General features: G+C 48.2%; 1 protein-coding gene across 1 annotated transcript in view; it reads left to right on the forward strand.

Moving 5' to 3' along the window:
- Window positions 1-16,559, forward strand: part of BACH2 (BTB domain and CNC homolog 2) — a 373,812-nt gene extending 357,253 nt beyond the window's left edge. The window contains exons 6-7 of the mRNA XM_065911689.1: window positions 3,105-3,311; window positions 10,378-16,559. Coding sequence (XP_065767761.1) covers window positions 3,105-3,311; window positions 10,378-10,845 — 675 coding nt within the window. The 3' untranslated portion in view covers window positions 10,846-16,559. The remainder of the gene's footprint in view (window positions 1-3,104; window positions 3,312-10,377) is intronic.
- Window positions 16,560-16,924: the final 365 nt, after the last annotated feature.

A 16,924-nucleotide genomic window follows, 5' to 3' on the forward strand; every position in this document is an offset into this window, starting at 1 on the left:
CGCCCGCTGTGAGCACACGCCCGCTGCCTGGTCTGGGACATCCGTGTGGCCGACAGGCAGGCCTCTGTGCTGCGGAGGTGCTGTCCAGGATCCGAGTCTGTCTGTTATCCAAGCGTAGGAAAGGGAAGTCAAACATTCTTTCATATCGCCCTAAGCCCTGTGCAAACACAGCCCGCGGACAAAGCCCTTTGCCGGCCCGTGACAAGGAGCTGTTTGTGCTCGCCGCCCGTCGCTAGCGGTCGGAGCAGGGCTGAGCCGACGGTGCTTCACGGGCACTGTGTGATTTCTGCCCTCCTGAGCCCGCATCGGACAGGTGTCGTGGGGCAGAGGTCGCCCTGCGGAAGTTCAGTCAGAGCACCCGCTGGGAGCCTCCAGCAAATGCCACGTCTCACAGGCTCAGAGCTAGGAAGTAACCTGACTGAGCCATCACACCCAGCCACAGGAAGGCAAATGATCATTTAGTAGGGTTGCCTTTGTGCCAGGGGATTAAGTAACCGCAAATGTCCAGACTCACTCAGGGTGTGCCTGCCTCTGAGCAACCAAAGCAGAAGCCTGCGCTCAGATTAAAGACCTTCCTCTCGCTCCCCTGAGCGACCCAGACGTAACCCGTAGGTTCTGAATACGAAGCGCCATTTCTTCACCAAAAGGAGTTTGATCCATTAAGCCCAGAACGGCCTGTCTGTTCCTCTGGTTATCCAAGTCCACTCGAGTCGACTTGTTCTGTCTGCTGAAGCTCTGCCGTCCAGTACCGGAGGCTCGCGCCGCACGTGGCTGCTGAGCCCTGGAAATGAGGCTGGTCTGAATGGCGAGGCACACCCAAGTGTAAAACACGCCCCAGGTTTTGAAAAGGTGGCATCCCCCCAAAAGTGAAATGCCTACTAATTTCATGCTGATTCCTGTTGATAATATTGCAGCTACATTGGGTCCTACTCAATATGTTATTAAAATCAGTGTCACCTGTTTCTTTTCACTTCCGTTAACGTGGCTACCAGCAGGCGTGAGAGTCCCACTGGCAGCTGGCGTTGTTTGCATTGGACAGCGCTGGGCCGGAGCCTGGGCGACGTCTGGGTCTATAGCGCCATCTGCTGGTACAGCCAAAGCAGATGCTCGCGTTAAGCAGGCGCTCAGCCCCTGAGCTGGGAGACACCTGTCTTGGCCAAGCCACACTCAACCTTCCGCTTCCAGAAGCTTCTGGACGGGACCAGAGCTGACTCCTGAAGTCTCTGCCTCATAGGGAGGCCTGAAGGGGTTAGAGGCAGACTGCTGGAAGGTGCGGGTCTGCGTTCTCTATCTCGTGGGTGCTGAGGAAGCTCAAGAACGTTGGTTCCTTTTCTAAGAAATACTTCAAACCGCCACAGGGTTGTAAAGAAGCATTTAGCAGAATATAAGGACACAGATCCATCTCTGAAATGACTAGTGTTCTTTCTTTGGACGATGCTCACCCTTCCCCTTGATTTGCAAGAATTTGAAAGTGCGACTCTTGCTGAAAACAGTATCCGCGTCGGTTATTTGTTGCCGTGTAACAGATCACCCCAGGGCTTCCCACTGGTGGTAAAGAACCTGCCTGCCAACGCAGGAGATGTAAGAGATGTGGGTTCGATCCCTGGCTGGGGAAGAACCCCTGGAGGAGAGCGTGGCGACCCTCTCCAGTATTCTTGCCGGGAGAGTCCCGTGGACAGAGCCTGCTGGTCTACGGTCCATAGGGTCGAAGAGTCGGACACAGCTGCAGCGACTTAGCACGCACCCGTGCAACGAATCACCCCAAAACTTTGTAGCTTCAAACAGTCATTTAACATCTCTCATTGCTTCTGTGGGTCTGGAATTCGGAAGTGGCTGATCTGAGCACGCCTGGCTCAGAATGTCTCATGGGGTTTACGTCAGATGTTTGCAGGAGGCAACCTCTGGAGGTTTGCCTGGGCCTGGAGGATCCTCATCCAAGGTGGGTCATTCATGGGACTGATGAGGCGATGCTGGCTGTTGGCTGGAGACCTTGGTTCTTCTCCACCTGGGCCTCTCCGCAAGCTGTCCTGAAGAGAGCACAATCTTGACGGCGGTCCCCAACCTTTTTGGCACCAGGGACGGGTTTTGTGGAAGACAGTCTTTCCACAGACTGATTGTGAGGAAGATGGTTTCTGGATGATTCAAGCGCATTACGTTTATTGTGCCTTCTGTTTCTAATCAAATGCTGCCGCTGATCTGTCGGGAGGTACTGGTCCACAGCCTGGAGGCTGGCCCTGATCTAAGAGGCCTAAGAAGATACTGTGCAGCTTTTATGATGTCACCTAGAAGTTGCATGGATTACTCCCACTTCATTGTATTGGTCAAAAGGCAGGAACACGCATTCCACCTTTTGACAGAGGAAGGTCAGCATCACATTGTAAAAGAAAATGTGAGAGAGTGGGCCATTTTATTTTCCCTAAATCCATAGTGCCTCATGGGTATATCATAGCGCTGTGCAACTAAAAAGCATGTCCCATTTTGCAGATGAGGAAACTGAGGCTCAGAAAAGTATGGTAACCAGCCTGAGGTCTCACGTCTGGCAGGAAGGAACAAAAGCCAGTTGTAACTCCTAGATCACAATGATGTAGCCTTGCCAGGTTCTCTCCCCATGACTGTCTCCCTTACGCTGCTGTAACTGCAAATCACACCGACTGTTTCATCTTTCCAGCATCTCCAAGGTGTACAGGCTCTCTTAATTCAAGTGTTTTAGATGATTCCTCAGATGATGTCTGTCTATAAATTGTTACTTCACTGAGTTGAGGCTCAATGGGAGTGGGTTTCCACTAATTGTTGAGCCCTGCTTACAAAAGTGCTGTGGCCGTGACAGTGTATACATTTTCTATTGTTTCCATGCTGTTTGCTTCTGAGATCTCAGGAATGATAACCACACCATAATATGAGTGTGCTCACATTCTGTTTGACTATCTATTCCTTCTTGTTTATATTTGAAACAGGAAAGAATCATCACTGCTTGCTTCAGTCGTCTTCATAGTACTTGGTCATCATTAAAAAGAAGATTTTACCATTTTTTGATGTTCCACTCGCCAGAATGAAAACTATAAAGTCCAGCTGCCATAATCATGTTCTGTTATTCTTGGTTGCAGGTCAAACTTCCATTTCCTGTCGATCAAATCACAGACCTTCCAAGGAATGACTTCCAGATGATGATCAAGATGCACAAGCTGACGTCGGAGCAGTTAGAGTTCATTCACGATGTCCGCCGGCGCAGCAAGAACCGCATAGCCGCCCAGCGCTGCCGCAAGAGGAAGCTGGACTGTATTCAGAACTTGGAATGTGAAATCCGCAAGCTGGTGAGTCGGCCCGCCCTTTGCTGTCAGCAACCTGGAATGATCAAGACTGATGCGGAGTTTCAGTAGCAAAGGCCAGACAGACAGAGAGAAGGGCCACCATTCAGGGACATTCGCATTGATTTTTAAAGGCGTTCTTAACAAGAAATAATAGCTTTACATCTGTAATATATGTGTGGCTGTGTGATTGTGTGTCCGTGTTTTATATCTGAGCCATTTGTATGGATCACAGGGGCAGTCGTCCCTGGGCGTGCTCAAACCACCAACCTTCCCTGGTGGCTCAGCTGGTAAAGAATCTTCCTGCAGTGCGTTCGAGCCCTGTGTTGGGAACATCACCTGCAGAAGGGAAAGGATACCCAGTCCCGTATTCCGGCCTGGAGAATGCCATGGGCTGTGTACTCCACGGGGTCACAAAGAGTCGGACAAGAATGAGGACTTGGACTTTTACTTTCACTTTCACATTCGCATAGAGGTGCTTTTTTTTTGAAGTCTAATTGATTTATAACGAGTTTCTTTGTACAGCAAAGTGACCCGTTATGTATATTTAGTTTTTCATATTCTTTTCCATTATGGTTTGTCATAGGATATTGAATGTAGTTCTCTGTGCTATATACTAGGACCTAGTTCATCCATCCTGTGTATAATACTTTGCCTCTGCTAATCTGAAACTCCCATTCCTTCTCTCCCGTAGAGATAATTCTTCTTATTTTCCATTCAGCGTGAGCCGAGAGCTAACATTTAGTGCTGCGTGTGTGGACCAGGTATTTTTCTGGTCTCTTTCTCTAGCTGGTCACGTGTAATCCTCACATCAGCCCTATCATTTAAGTATTACTTTATCTCCATTCACAGAGGAGGAAACCAGAGTGCGGAGAGCTTTGGTAACTCCCCACCTTGTGATGGAGCTTGAATGCAGGTCTGGTTGTCAGATCCCAAGTCTTGTCGTTGCCCTGCTTTCTCCTGCCTCCCACGGAGGGGTAGGTTGGGGCACCAGGGGCAGCTCAGCCACCTGATCGCCTGAAGCCCTTCTCAGCCCTGGGTCCTGAAGTCTGCACCTTCTCCCTCAAAGTGGTCATCACCTCTTCCCGTGCCTGGGAGTCTTTTGTCTCTGGGACTCATCTCTGATCTTTCAAGCCTCCGCCTCGCTCAGAAGTCTGCATTCCCTTCTGAATCGGCCACCTTAAGCTACAGAAAGTAAATCCAGGTGGCCTCTGGCTCCTGACTGTCCCCTTGAAGGTAGTCGGTACAGCCTCATTCAGCGCATCCTTCCTGCTGGCCCAGTCCTAGAAAGTCATCCCAGGAGCCGTATCTGTGGCGGCCTGAAGCAGAGGGAGGCCACGCAGTGTGCTCAGGACCTGAGTGTGGGTGCTCAGGCTACACGTGACGGGCCTTTGCCTCCTGGTAGGCCAGTGTCCTGACGAGAACCTCAGAGCAAGATGAGACGTTTGAGAGTGCAGGTTCAGTTCAGTTCAGTCCCTCAGTCGTGTCCGACTCTGCAACCCCATGGACTGCAGTATGCCAGGCTTCCCTGTCTATCACCAACTTCTGGAGTTTACTCAAACTCCTGTCCATCGAGTTGGTGATGCCATCCAACCATCTCATCCTCTGTCGTCCCCTTCTCCTCCCACCTTCAGTCTTTCCCAGCACCAGAGTCTTTTCCAATGAGTTAGTTCTTTGCATGAGGTGGCCAAAGTACTGGAGTTTCAGCTTTAGCATCAGTCCTTCCAGTGAATATTCAGGACTGATTTCCTTTAGGACGGACTAGTTGGATCTCTTTGCAGTCCAAGGGGCTCTCAAGAGTCTTCTCCAACACCACAGTTCAGAAGCATCAATTCTTCGACAATCAGCTTTCTTTATAGTCCAACTCTCATATCCATACATGACTTTGGAAAAAAAAATAGCTTTGACTAGATGGACCTTTGCTGACAAAGTGATGTCTCTGCTTTTTAATATGCTGTCTAGGAAAAAAAAATGCCGTCTAGGTTGGTCATAACTTTTCTTCCAAGGAGTAAGCATCTTTTAATTTCATGGCTGCAGTCACCATCTGCAGTGATTTTTGGAGCCCCAGAAAATAAACTCTGTCACTGTTTCCATTGTTTCCCCATCTATTTGCCATGAACTGATGGGACCAAATACCATGATCTTAACTTTCTGAATGTTGAGTTTTAAGCCAACTTTTCCACTCTTCTCTTTCACTTTCATCAAAAGGCTCTTTAGTTCTTCTTTGCTTTCTGGCATAAGGGTGGTGTCATCTGCATATCTGAGGTTATTGATATTTCTCCCGGCAATCTTGATTCCAGCTTGTGCTTCTTCCAGCCCAGCGTTTCTCATGATGTACCCTGCATATAAATTAAATAAGCAGGGTGACAATATACAGCCTTGACGTACTCCTTTTCCTATTTGGAACCAGTCTGTTGTTCCATGTCCAGTTCTAACTGTTGCTTCCTGACCTGCATACAGATTTAGATTTCTCAGGAGGCAGGTCAGTTGATCTGGTATTCCCATCTCTTGAAGAGTTTTCCACAGTTTGTTGTGATCCACACAGTCAAAGGCTTTGGCATAGTCAATAAAGCAGAAGTAGATGTTTTTCTGGAATTCTCTTGCTTTTTCAGTGATCCAACGGATGTTGACAATTTGATCTCTGGTTCCTCTGCCTTTTCTAAATCCAGCTTGAACATCTGGAAGTTCACGGTTCATGTATTGTTGAAGCCTGGCTTGGAGAATTTTGAGCATTACTTTGCTAGCCTATGAGATGAGTGCAATTGTGTGGTAGTTTGAGCATTCTTTGGCATTGCCTTTCTTTGAGATTGGAATGAAAATTGGCCTTTCCCAGTCCTGTGGCCACTGCTGAGTTTTCCAAATTTGCTGGCATATTGAGTGCAGCACTTTCACAGCGTCATGTTTCAGGATTTGAAACAGCTCAACTGGAATTCCATCACCTCCACTAGCTTTGTCCGTAGTGATGCTTCCTAAGGCTCACTTGAGAAACTTTGAATAAATGTTACTTGTTGTCTGGACTTGTGGAGACAGTGGGAGGAGAGGGTGGGATGAACCAAGAGAGTAGCATTTACATATACACACGACCATGTGTAACATAGACAGCTGGTGGGAGGCTGCTGAATGGCGCACTGAGCTCGGCTCAGGAGTCTGTGACGACCTACGGGGGTAAGATGGGAGTGGGGGGCAGGATGAGGCTCAAAGGGGATAGGATATATGTATACGTGTAGCTGATTCACGTTGCTATGCAGCAGAAACTAACACAGGATTGTAAAGCAATTAAAAAAGAAAAAGTTTTTTAATGTTACCTGTTCTCAAGATAGTCCTGGACGTCATGTTTTGTTTTCTTTTTAATCTAACTAACACCCACCAAGCAGGGAAGATTTACGCATGTTCAGCAGCTGCCATCACCTACATGATAAAGGCCAGCTTCCTCAACAAGATGCGCTGTGCTGTCCGTGACTCAATCTTCCCCTCTAGCGTCACCTTCCACTCCCTCCCTGGAACTGGACCCCCAGTAAAATCAAACTGGGTGCATTTCCCCCAGCCCCAGCTCCCGCTGTTGCCACCTCTCTGTTCCTGCCTCTGCTGCGTCTCCTCCACCCGGGACAGTCCTCGACTGTTTTTTATGTGTATTTTGTTCCTTAAGAGTCAGGTTGCTGGCTCCTCCTAGAAGCCCCTTTGCTGGGTCTCTGGTGAGGCTGACTCTCTGTCCTCAGAGCCCTCTCTGATGTCTGACTTCATACTTACCACATCAGTCTTGGTTATCTGTGTATCTGTCTGTCTCCTCAATCCCGGCCCTAGACTGTAGATTCCTCACGACCAGGACAGTCTTGATGATCTCTGAGTCTCCAGTGCAAGCCCCTGAAGCCTTTCAGGAAACATCTGTTGCCCTCAAATGTATTGGACATTGTGACTGAGTCCTGGGATTGAAAATTCCTTCTTTTTTCAAATTTTTCTCTAACGTTCTAACAACAACGACGACAAGGCTTCCCAGGCGGTGTTAGTGGTAAAGAACCCTCCTGCCAACGCAGGCGATGTCAGAAATGCAGATTCGATTCCTGGGCCGGAAAGATCCCCTGGAGGAGGGCATGGCAACCCACTCCAGTATTCTTGCCTGGAGAATCCCGTGGGCAGTGGAGCCTGGAGGGCTACAGTCCATGGGGTCCCAAAGAGTTGGACACAACTGAGCGACTGAGCACACACATGTGACAACAGCAGCAAAATCGTTTAATTTAAGCCGACACAGGAAGCCAGGTACCGCTGCTGGTGAGTGTGGGTCTTCTGGGAGCCTGCCTGGCTTAGTTGGGTACTCGAGCGAGGCTGGGCCTGCAGGGGATAAGCCATCGAGCCTTAAGCATATGCCTGTGGTGATGCTGGCCCTGCGCTCTTTTCCAGCTACAGGAGTAAATCTAGTCACCCATGTTTGAGAAATGCCTGAGTTTTTGTAATTAGCTCTCTTCTCTGTGTGCCTGTGTTGTACGGGACAAATTGAAAACGTCTAAGCCACACGCCCGGCAGAAACTTAAAGCTCTGTGCTGATATTGCTCAGCTGAAACCGGAGGGCATCTCCTAGTTCTCCCCTGGCCTTTTTGGAAACCCCTTGAATAATGAGCTACCTTCCCCGCGGAATGTGAGTGTCACGTGCTCACCCACAGTACACCTGTGGTTTAAAGCATCCTGCTCTTACCCGAGGCCTGGATTTATACGGCCTTTCCTGCAGAGAGCCAAAATACTGCCAATTGCGGCATTTTCTCCCTTCTAGAAAGTGGCCCAGGACACGCTGCAGGTCGGCGGGCCTGGAGGGGTAGGTGACTTGGCCAAGAAGATGTGGTAGAATTGAGACCGAGTTCCTCCCCTGGGGTGGTGTTGCCTCTCAGTTTGCTGAGTTGCAGGTCCAGGGCAGGAGGTCCAAGTTGCACAGCTGCTGGTGTAAGATGTCCTTTCCTCGGGAGCCCTCCGGATGGGTTTTATTCCGTCCCTCCACTTCCACCAGCCCCCTGGGGGGCGGTGGCCACAGGCTGGTCCCACCCACTCACTCCCACTGGTCTCCCGCAAGGCACTCACTCTGCTTTTGCAAACTTGCAAAATGTATTTCTCTCTCGAGTTGCACTTGTACATCTGTTTATTTTTCATCTCTAAAGCATGGTTTCTTGATAAATTTATAAATATTTTAGCAGGTGCCCTTTCCCCGTGTAAATCTCTATCTCCAACACACATGCCCACACTGCCTGCCAGATTGCATTCGTGTTTCAGCACGGGCAGCTCCCGTGTAGGAGACCCTGTGGTCGTGTGTTTGCCTCGCTCTCTCTCGCTCAATCTCTGTCTCTCTCTGCCCTCTTCCCTCTTCTCTCTCTCTCTCCCATCCTCTCTCATCCACTCCTCAGCCCTCTGCATACCCTTGCAAAGGGTCAGGACTCACTTCACACCCCTTCAAATGTCCAGTTTCTCCGTCCATTTCACAGCTGTGCGTCTCAGGGAGATTCCTTACGTTCTGTCCTTACACAGGTGGTTATGACCACATTCACCTCTCTGATAGGGTGATGAGTTTTAGTAACACTGGCGTCTGTATGAGGACATCTCAGAGCCCTGGGCTCGTACCCTGAGCCTGTCTTAGCACCTCTGTGGGCACTTTGCACGTCCAGAGAGACTAGGTGCTTGAGACCCACTCCGCAGTCCTCAGCCGTCCTCAGAGGACCCATTGTGCAGTCCGTCGGCTGCAAAGGCCAAGAGCGTGCTGGTGTCGGATGAACCATAAGAAACTGCAGCGGTTGAATTTTTTTTGCAATTTTCATGGTGTGTGTGTGTTTTTTTTTTAATAGACTTGCTTTTCTAGAGAAGTTTTAGGTTCACAGAAAAATTGAAAGGAAAATAAGAGTTCCCACCTGCCCCTTCCTTCTGCTCACTCACCGTCTTCTCAGAGTGGTGTGTTTGTTACAGGGGGTGCGTCTGTGTTGATCAATTGTAATCACTCAGAGTCCATAGTGTACCGTAGGGCTCACTCTTGGTGTTGTGCGTTCTGTGGCTTTGGACAAGTATGTAATGACATGTATTCACTGTGACAGCGGCGTCGAGTAGCTGCATGCCCTAAAAATCCTCGTGTTTCAGTTATTCTTACCCCCCTCCCCAACCCCAGCCGCCGGCAGACACTGGTCTTTTTGTGTCTCTGTAGTTTTGCCTTTTTACAGAATGTCTTATAGTTGGAACTGGTCAGTTATTTTTGACCTTCAGAAATCAAACCCTAATAGATCTGGGGGAGATTTTCAACTGTAAGGTTGGGAACTGAGAGTTTTCCAATTGATTCTCTTCAAACCCCAAATACCAGGCAACTGGAATCTTGATTGTCTCCAGTTTTCTGGTGGGTGGAGACTTTGCTGGTTGCTTGGCCAGGGGCTTCCCTGGTGGCTCAGCTGGTAAAGAATCTACCTGCAGTGGGGAGACTGGGTTCGATCCCTGGGTCGGGAAGATCCCCTGAAGAAGGGAAAGGCTACCCACTCCAGTGCTCTGGCCTGGAGAATTCCATGGACTGTAGCCCATGGGGTCACAAAGAGACGGATGAGACTGAGCAACTTTCACTTTCACTGTTTTGGCCAGGCCTCAGAGGATGACGAGCTGCCACAGGGAAGGTGTCAGGGACGCTGCCCAGAGGGAAGATGGCGAAAATATGGGTCCTGGCTCCCTGGATAGGGAGCTTTTAAGTTTCTAGATTCTGACCTAGTCATTCATGAATGCATGCATGCCAAGTTGCTTCAGTCGTGTCCAGCTCTTTGCAGCCCCATGGACTGTAGCCCACCAGGCTCCTCTGTCCATGGGATTGTCCAGGCGAGAATGCTAGAGTGGGTTGCAGTGGCCTCCTCCAGGGGATCTTCCTGACATAGGGCTCGAACCCACGCCTCCTGTGGCTCCTGCATTGCAGGCAGCTTCTTTACCGCCGGGGCACTGGGGAAGCCCCAGTCCTTCTTGAGTTACACTCTAGGACGCGAAAAACTGAAGCAGGACCCCCCTACAGAACACAGGGTCTGCGCTGCTCCCGTTCAGCCTGGATCAGGTCTCCTCTTTTTGCTGTCTCCTCCAGGTTTGTGAGAAAGAGAAGCTGCTGTCAGAGAGGAATCAGCTGAAAGCGTGCATGGGGGAACTGCTGGACAACTTCTCGTGCCTCTCCCAGGAAGTCTGCCGAGACATCCAGAGCCCCGAGCAGATCCAGGCCCTGCATCGGTACTGCCCCGTCCTCAGACCCGTGGGTCTTCCCACAGCGCCCAGTATTAACCCCGCGCCCCTGGGCGTGGAGCAGTGCGCGGCGGGGGAGAGCGCGCCCTGCTGCTTGGAGCAGGGGGCGGCGGCGCCCGGCCCCCCCTGGGCCCCCAGCAGCGCCTCGGAGAACTGTACTTCTGCTCGGAGGCTGGAGGGCGCCGACCCAGGGGCCTTCTCTGAGCGAGGGCCTCCCCTGGAGCCCAGGAGCCAGACGGTGACCGTGGACTTCTGTCAGGAGATGACTGATAAGTGTACAACGGATGAACAACCCAGGAAAGATTACCCCCAGTGACGGCCTGCCTGCGAGTTCTCAGCCCCCTCCCACACAGCTGTCCTCGGGCCAGCCTGCAGCGCTGTCCGTCTGCCGTCTGGAAGAACCGAGAAGGAATCTGGTGCACACTACAGCGGTCTTAGCAGCAATACTGTTCCTTAGTATTCTCTCCTCCCTTCACGCAGGAGCGACACATAGTTACCCTCACAATGGTGCTACCCCTTGCTCAGGCAAGGGAAGACGACAGTGGCAAAGCTGTCTGTCTGTGGGTTCATTTCAGTCTTTACAGGGATGGACTAACACCTCTCGGACCCAACCGCGGATTTCTTTTCTCCGTGGCCCATGTCACAAAGCCTATCTCAGGAATTTCTTCTGAATGTTCAACTTTTTTCATGGAAGACAGCTTCTATACACATCAAAGTTTTATAGCTAGACTGTACATAGTATATATATAATATATATGAAATATATTATCTCTCTCCATATGCAAACGTCCTGCATGCCTCAATTTTCTCCTCCTGAAACTGGAAACTTGGTTTCTCGTTTATAAACAGGTTCCAACATTCCTCTTTTGTCTCTGATGCTAGAACCGGTTCGTAACTGTTAACCTGCTCATTTTTCTTGCTTCACAGTTCAAGTTGTGCTTATTTATGGACAGAATTCAGTGTTGGAAGCTTTCTTTGACATTTTATTTCAGACCTTTTATTTCTTGTTGGTTTGGTTTGATTTGGGCACGCTCAGATGATGCCAGTTGAGTATCATGGGTTTGTTTTTTTTGTTTGTTTTTTTTTGGCGGATACTGTATAGTCAAGGTCAACTTTGCCACTTGCACTGAGTTTTGGGTCAAACATATTTTCCTAAATGAAGTTGTCACTTCAGTATAACTCAAGTAAACTGTATATTCTTTGCTTTTACTTCAAAAAGTAAAACAGCTAATTAAAAAAAGAGCACTCAGGTGATAATTATGTAGGAAAAACAATCTTGCCAAATAATGAATTCATCCTAGGATGTAGACAATAATCTGCTTGAATATTTTTATATTTCACCTCCTCCCCACCTTTTCCTAAGCAAAGTTAAAATGCAGAGAGTTCAGAGTTGATGTTCATTCAGATTTCTGAGTGGGGAAAGAGTTTGGACATCTCACTGGAAAGTGCATTGAAACAGCGGGAATCGTGATGTTATACCGGAACTCAGCAGGCTTTGGCTCCTAGATACCAAGTTAGAACTGGTTTCTCAGCCAGGGAGTAAGTCCCATTCATTTCAACACTGCCCCAGACCTCTGCCTGCTCTGGATGTATAGAACAGTAGGAACTTCTTCGAAGGACTTAGCTGCTTGGCCACCCAGCCCAGGACCTGCCTCCCCCGGGACTCACCTGAGGGGCTTTGCATCACCGCCCTGGGGATGATGTGGCTGTCCTGGGGTTGATGCGGCGGGCCCCGCCCGAGTAGGAGAGAGCAGGACAGTTGTAGCCTGAAGTCTGTTTCTGGCGCAGTCAAAAGCATTTCTTTCTCCCTTGTTTCTCCAAATGCTTTAAGTTGCATCCTGAGGTTTTCCCACCAATTCTTTTGGTCTGAAGGCAGATTTCATTCTGAGGCTTTGGACACGATGCGTCCAGGAGCCCTCCCTGCCCCTTACCCCCACCACGCACCTCCCTACTCTCTCCTGATGATGATTTCCTTCTTTTGCTGCAAAACTGGTTGGCTTGCAACCCACAGAGAGCGGCTTCCCTTGGCTCAGGGGGCGTGTGGGCCCCTGGCTGCGTTTACAGGAAGGGGTGCAGACCCCTCGAAGCCTGTGCTGGGGGAGAGGTCAGCCCCCCACTCCTGTGGGTCCTCCAGCTCGGCTGCGGGGAGGAGTCCCGAACAGTTTAATGTGGGGATGGGGTGGTGGGCCGTGGGGACTAGACGGTTGATTTTGTTTCTTCATTTGTGCCATTGTTTGGACGATATTAAAGCTGCATGTGAAAGGGGAAATTAGTATATGACGTAGGCGAAACGTGAAATCATAGTAACATATGTTTTAGTATTATTAACTTTTTTCTGTACAAATATTAGTGCTAAATGTTTAAATATGTATGAATGCCAGAAATTTGTTGGTTCATGCGGTAGGGTTTAAAAAAAAAAAAAAAAGGCTTTTCTTTGAAAATAGTTCCACTTTTAGAACCTGCCTCTGGGCTTTTGTTTTTTCTTGTCTGTGTGTATGTGTGTGTGTGCGTGCATTTGTCTAAGATACATTTTGCTCCTGCTCTGAGTCGAAGCTACAGTTTCTGTTGTGGCTGTTGGAATTTCTTGGCCTAGTTCTGTGCTTCTCTGTGAGGTTTGCCTTTGGGGAAGACTGGTGACAGCTCTGATTTAAACTCAATGTGAATGCCGTGATCCATCATAGGTGTGTGTTCTGGTGGAAGAGTTGGCTAAAAGGTTGTTTTTTTGTTTTTTTGTGTTTTTTTTGGTTTTTTAACTCGTTGCCTTTTTTAAGTGACCTCCTCTTCTTTTAAAAAAGGAGTGTTTTCTGCTCATATCATAACCAGGTCCAAACTGGCTCAGTGCTGTGAATGACCCTGGTACCCACTCATGTGCATCTGGTCGTCTTGACCCCGTTCTGAATGCCCCCCCTTCCTTTATCCTGCGCTGCTGGCTTCCAGCTGGGGAGGGGTTTCCTGTATATCTCTCCCCCCAACTCAGCCCACGGCCTCCTCCGGCCAACCCCTGCCTCGAATGTCTTCCTCTTTGCTAACCACACCCTCGCCACGCCTGCCATGGGAAGCAACCAGTTAAAAACACTGCTGGAGAAACTGTCTTTCGATTTCTTGGAGATTTGAACAAGTTGGTGGAATTTGGTTCTCTGTCCACCAGGAATAGCAAGCGACTGGCTTTCTTCAGTTGTTGATGCGACGTGTCTGTGTCTCTTACTGGTCTGAACCATGTGCTTGTCAAGATTATTTCCAGGTTGATTCAAAGGGAGGACTAGCTGGGGACCATGGTCCAGGTTGCCTCAAGTAGAGTTTGAAAACCAGCCTGTCTCCTTTTCCTGGGATCCATTGGTGCAACCCAAGTCTTTTATGAAAGAGAAAAGCAAGTAAACAGCATGGAATAGTGTTTACGTGGAATGGTGACATCTATTGTACCATTAAGGTTCTATCCTTGCAGATATAAAGAACTCGGGCATTTATATGCCAGCCATGAAATGGTCAGGAGGGTCCTTGTGACAGGCGATTGTGTCTCCAAGTGGCTGGGTAGGTGTGGGCTGCTGCAGCAGGCACAGTGGAGGTGGTCCCGTGGCTACTGAACATCTGCCTGGAACTAGTCCTCCCCTCGGATCTGCCTTTTTTCTACTTGTGTCTCCAGACAACCTCACTTCGTTCAGATCGGTCCGGCTTGGGCAGGTGCGTGCTTTGCTGTATATGTCTGTTTCTCTGCGTTATCTGGGGGTGCCTTGAATAAAATAACTTCACGACATACTGATTCTGGAACAAACCATGGAAAAAACAAACAAACAAAAAGAGCTGGAAAAGTGACTAGGCCACCTGCTCCTCCTCTTCTGGGTTCCTTTAATAATGACTCAGGCATCAGAGGTGATGCTGCCGTAAGGAAGGGTATTTTGTGTAGTGTACAAGTAATTTATTAACTGTATTTCTAAAGGTATGCTGCTCTTAAGATGCACTATGATTTTGGATTTAATCCTTGTGTTGCTTTCCCAAGGAAGTAAAAAAAAAAAAAAAAGCTGATGATTAGTATGTCAGCTGCCACTTCTTGAAAAGGAAGGCAGGGACCAGTGACAGAATTCACGTGAGGGGACTTCTGAAAACCAGGTGGGCACTCTGAAGTCCAGCGCTATTGTCAGGAGGTCTAAACCTACACTTTCCCTCTAAATGCTTTATGATTGCCATTAAAGAAGAAGAAATGAACAGAAAAAGGTGTGAAAATATACAGCTTTGAAGACCCCACTTGCTTCTTCAAGCTGATCCATCTGCTAGATTATGTAGCATAATCCTCTCAAAATGAGTAAAAGTCTGCCAAGCTCTTTAGACTCTCTATGGGTTCCCTAGCTCTGTACATTATGCCCCATTTCAACTAGGAGCTACTTAATAAATGACTTCAAACTGCACCACCAGTACGTAACATTTGTTGGAGGAGTTGCTGATCAAGAGGGCAAAAAGAATGAAGTTTTGTCCTCAAATCGCTATAAATAGGCAAAGAAACACAATTTCTTTTTTTTTTTTAAAGAATAAAGCTCTTCACTGGATCATGAGTTAGTCTTTCTTCCCCAAATTGAGGATTTTGCTGTGGGTTCCATTACTGGCAAGTCAGTGCTCAGTGGGAAGCCTGTGTGGAATTGGAATTCACGCAGGCATTCTGTGTGCCTGGAGGCATTCTGTGTGTAAGCTGTGTGTGCCGAATACTGCCCAAGCTAGCTCCTGACCCAAGCATCAAAGACGGATGCTGCAGAATAAAATATATTTGTACACAAATAGTGTGTGCAAGCAGTCTGTGTACATAGAAAAGATCTATTGCGGCAGATGGAGGATAAATTATTTGACTGACGGTGCAAAAACATTTCTTGCAAAGAAAAGTAAGTGTGTAGTATTTTCCTAAACTCCACCTTGGGAGATAGTGTTTATAGCGAATGAGTATCAGTGCATGTTCATTGTCATATGACAAGGATGCCGCCATGGTGTAAAGAAGACCCACTCGGCGGCAGAGGCCCACTTTCATAGCTCTGGTTTCCTGTTGTGGCATGGTGTGTGCGTTTCACTCTCCAGCAGTGGACAGCCAACCTTGGCTTTCCTTTCCATTCCAGTGGACTGACCTCAGATAACAGTGGCCTCCTTAGACACAGAGGGCACCCAGAGTGTGCATTTCAGGTAGACTCAACTGCAGCACCAGGCGCTCCTGGGGGGACAGGAGAGTGAAGGGATTTGGATAAAGAGGGCTTTTCTTCCTACAGTTTGATGCTAAGTCTTCTACCAAAACATGCCTGGAGGCAGAGGGGTGGTCTCCACACGAGTCCTAACCATGCACTGTGCATGTGTGAATGCTGAGACCCATTCATGCCCCGACCTAAAAGACCTGCCACTTCTATTAAGTGATCCGGACGCTTCCATGGGCGTTCAGGAGCTTCGGGCGCTGGTCAGACACGGTGAGCCATTTGAGGCAAGTGCCACCTTTGCTTGCGAGGTCCTATGGGCCCGTGAGAATTTGTTCCAGAACCAGTCTAATGCAAGTGCACCTCCAGTCTATGCCTTACAAACTCCAGAGGCCATTTTCAAAACAGGGTTTTCTCAGTGTATGCAAGGGGCGACCGCCCCTCTCCTCTTCCTCCCCAGGTCGAACAATACGGACAGTTTTCACACATATCTACCTGTATAACCCTCTGTACCTCTCATAACTGGTCAACGACTGTAACAGGTTACATCAGGTGTTTTTCTACATACTTTTTACACAGATTCTATGCGATTAATGTAACTTAATTCAATGCATCATTTTGTTGTACTAGTTCTTAGGCTTGTCTTTTTATTTCCTAAGTGATTGTGGTTTTTTCTTGTGGTTTTTATTGTAAAAATGAAATGGCTGTTGATGGTTATTCTCTGTAACTAAGAATTTTTACCTTTTTTTGGGGGAAAAAACGCATTGCTATGAACTAATGAATTGAAACTTCATTTACTCATTGTAAATACACTATTGTGCAAAAAAAAAAATTCACTCAATTGAATTGCTAGTGTTAACTGAATTTTGTCTAGACACCATTTCTGTTGATGAAATAAAGACATATCATTACGCATTGTAAACTGATTTTCTCTGATCCCTGTGTTGGAGATTATAGAGCCAGAGGCTTTCAGAACTGTTTCCTTCGAGAGAGGCCATGCCTCTTCCTTGTCTGGACCTTTACCTGCTACCTGATTAATCTGATAAGAAATCTTAAAAATGGGATAATGTGATTCTTCAACTCTCAATTTTAAAAATCCCGAATGCCTTTGAGAGAGGACAAAGGCACTAAACCCAGTTTCTTGGTTTTGATATTGTGCTGTAATTATGCAGAAAGTCACCATCGGGGACGCTGGGTGAAGAATATTGCTTCTTAGTAGGGCATGTGAATCTACAT

This window comes from Muntiacus reevesi, chromosome 19 (genome assembly GCF_963930625.1).
Source record: "Muntiacus reevesi chromosome 19, mMunRee1.1, whole genome shotgun sequence".
In the NCBI taxonomy this organism is placed as follows: Eukaryota; Metazoa; Chordata; class Mammalia; order Artiodactyla; family Cervidae; genus Muntiacus; species Muntiacus reevesi.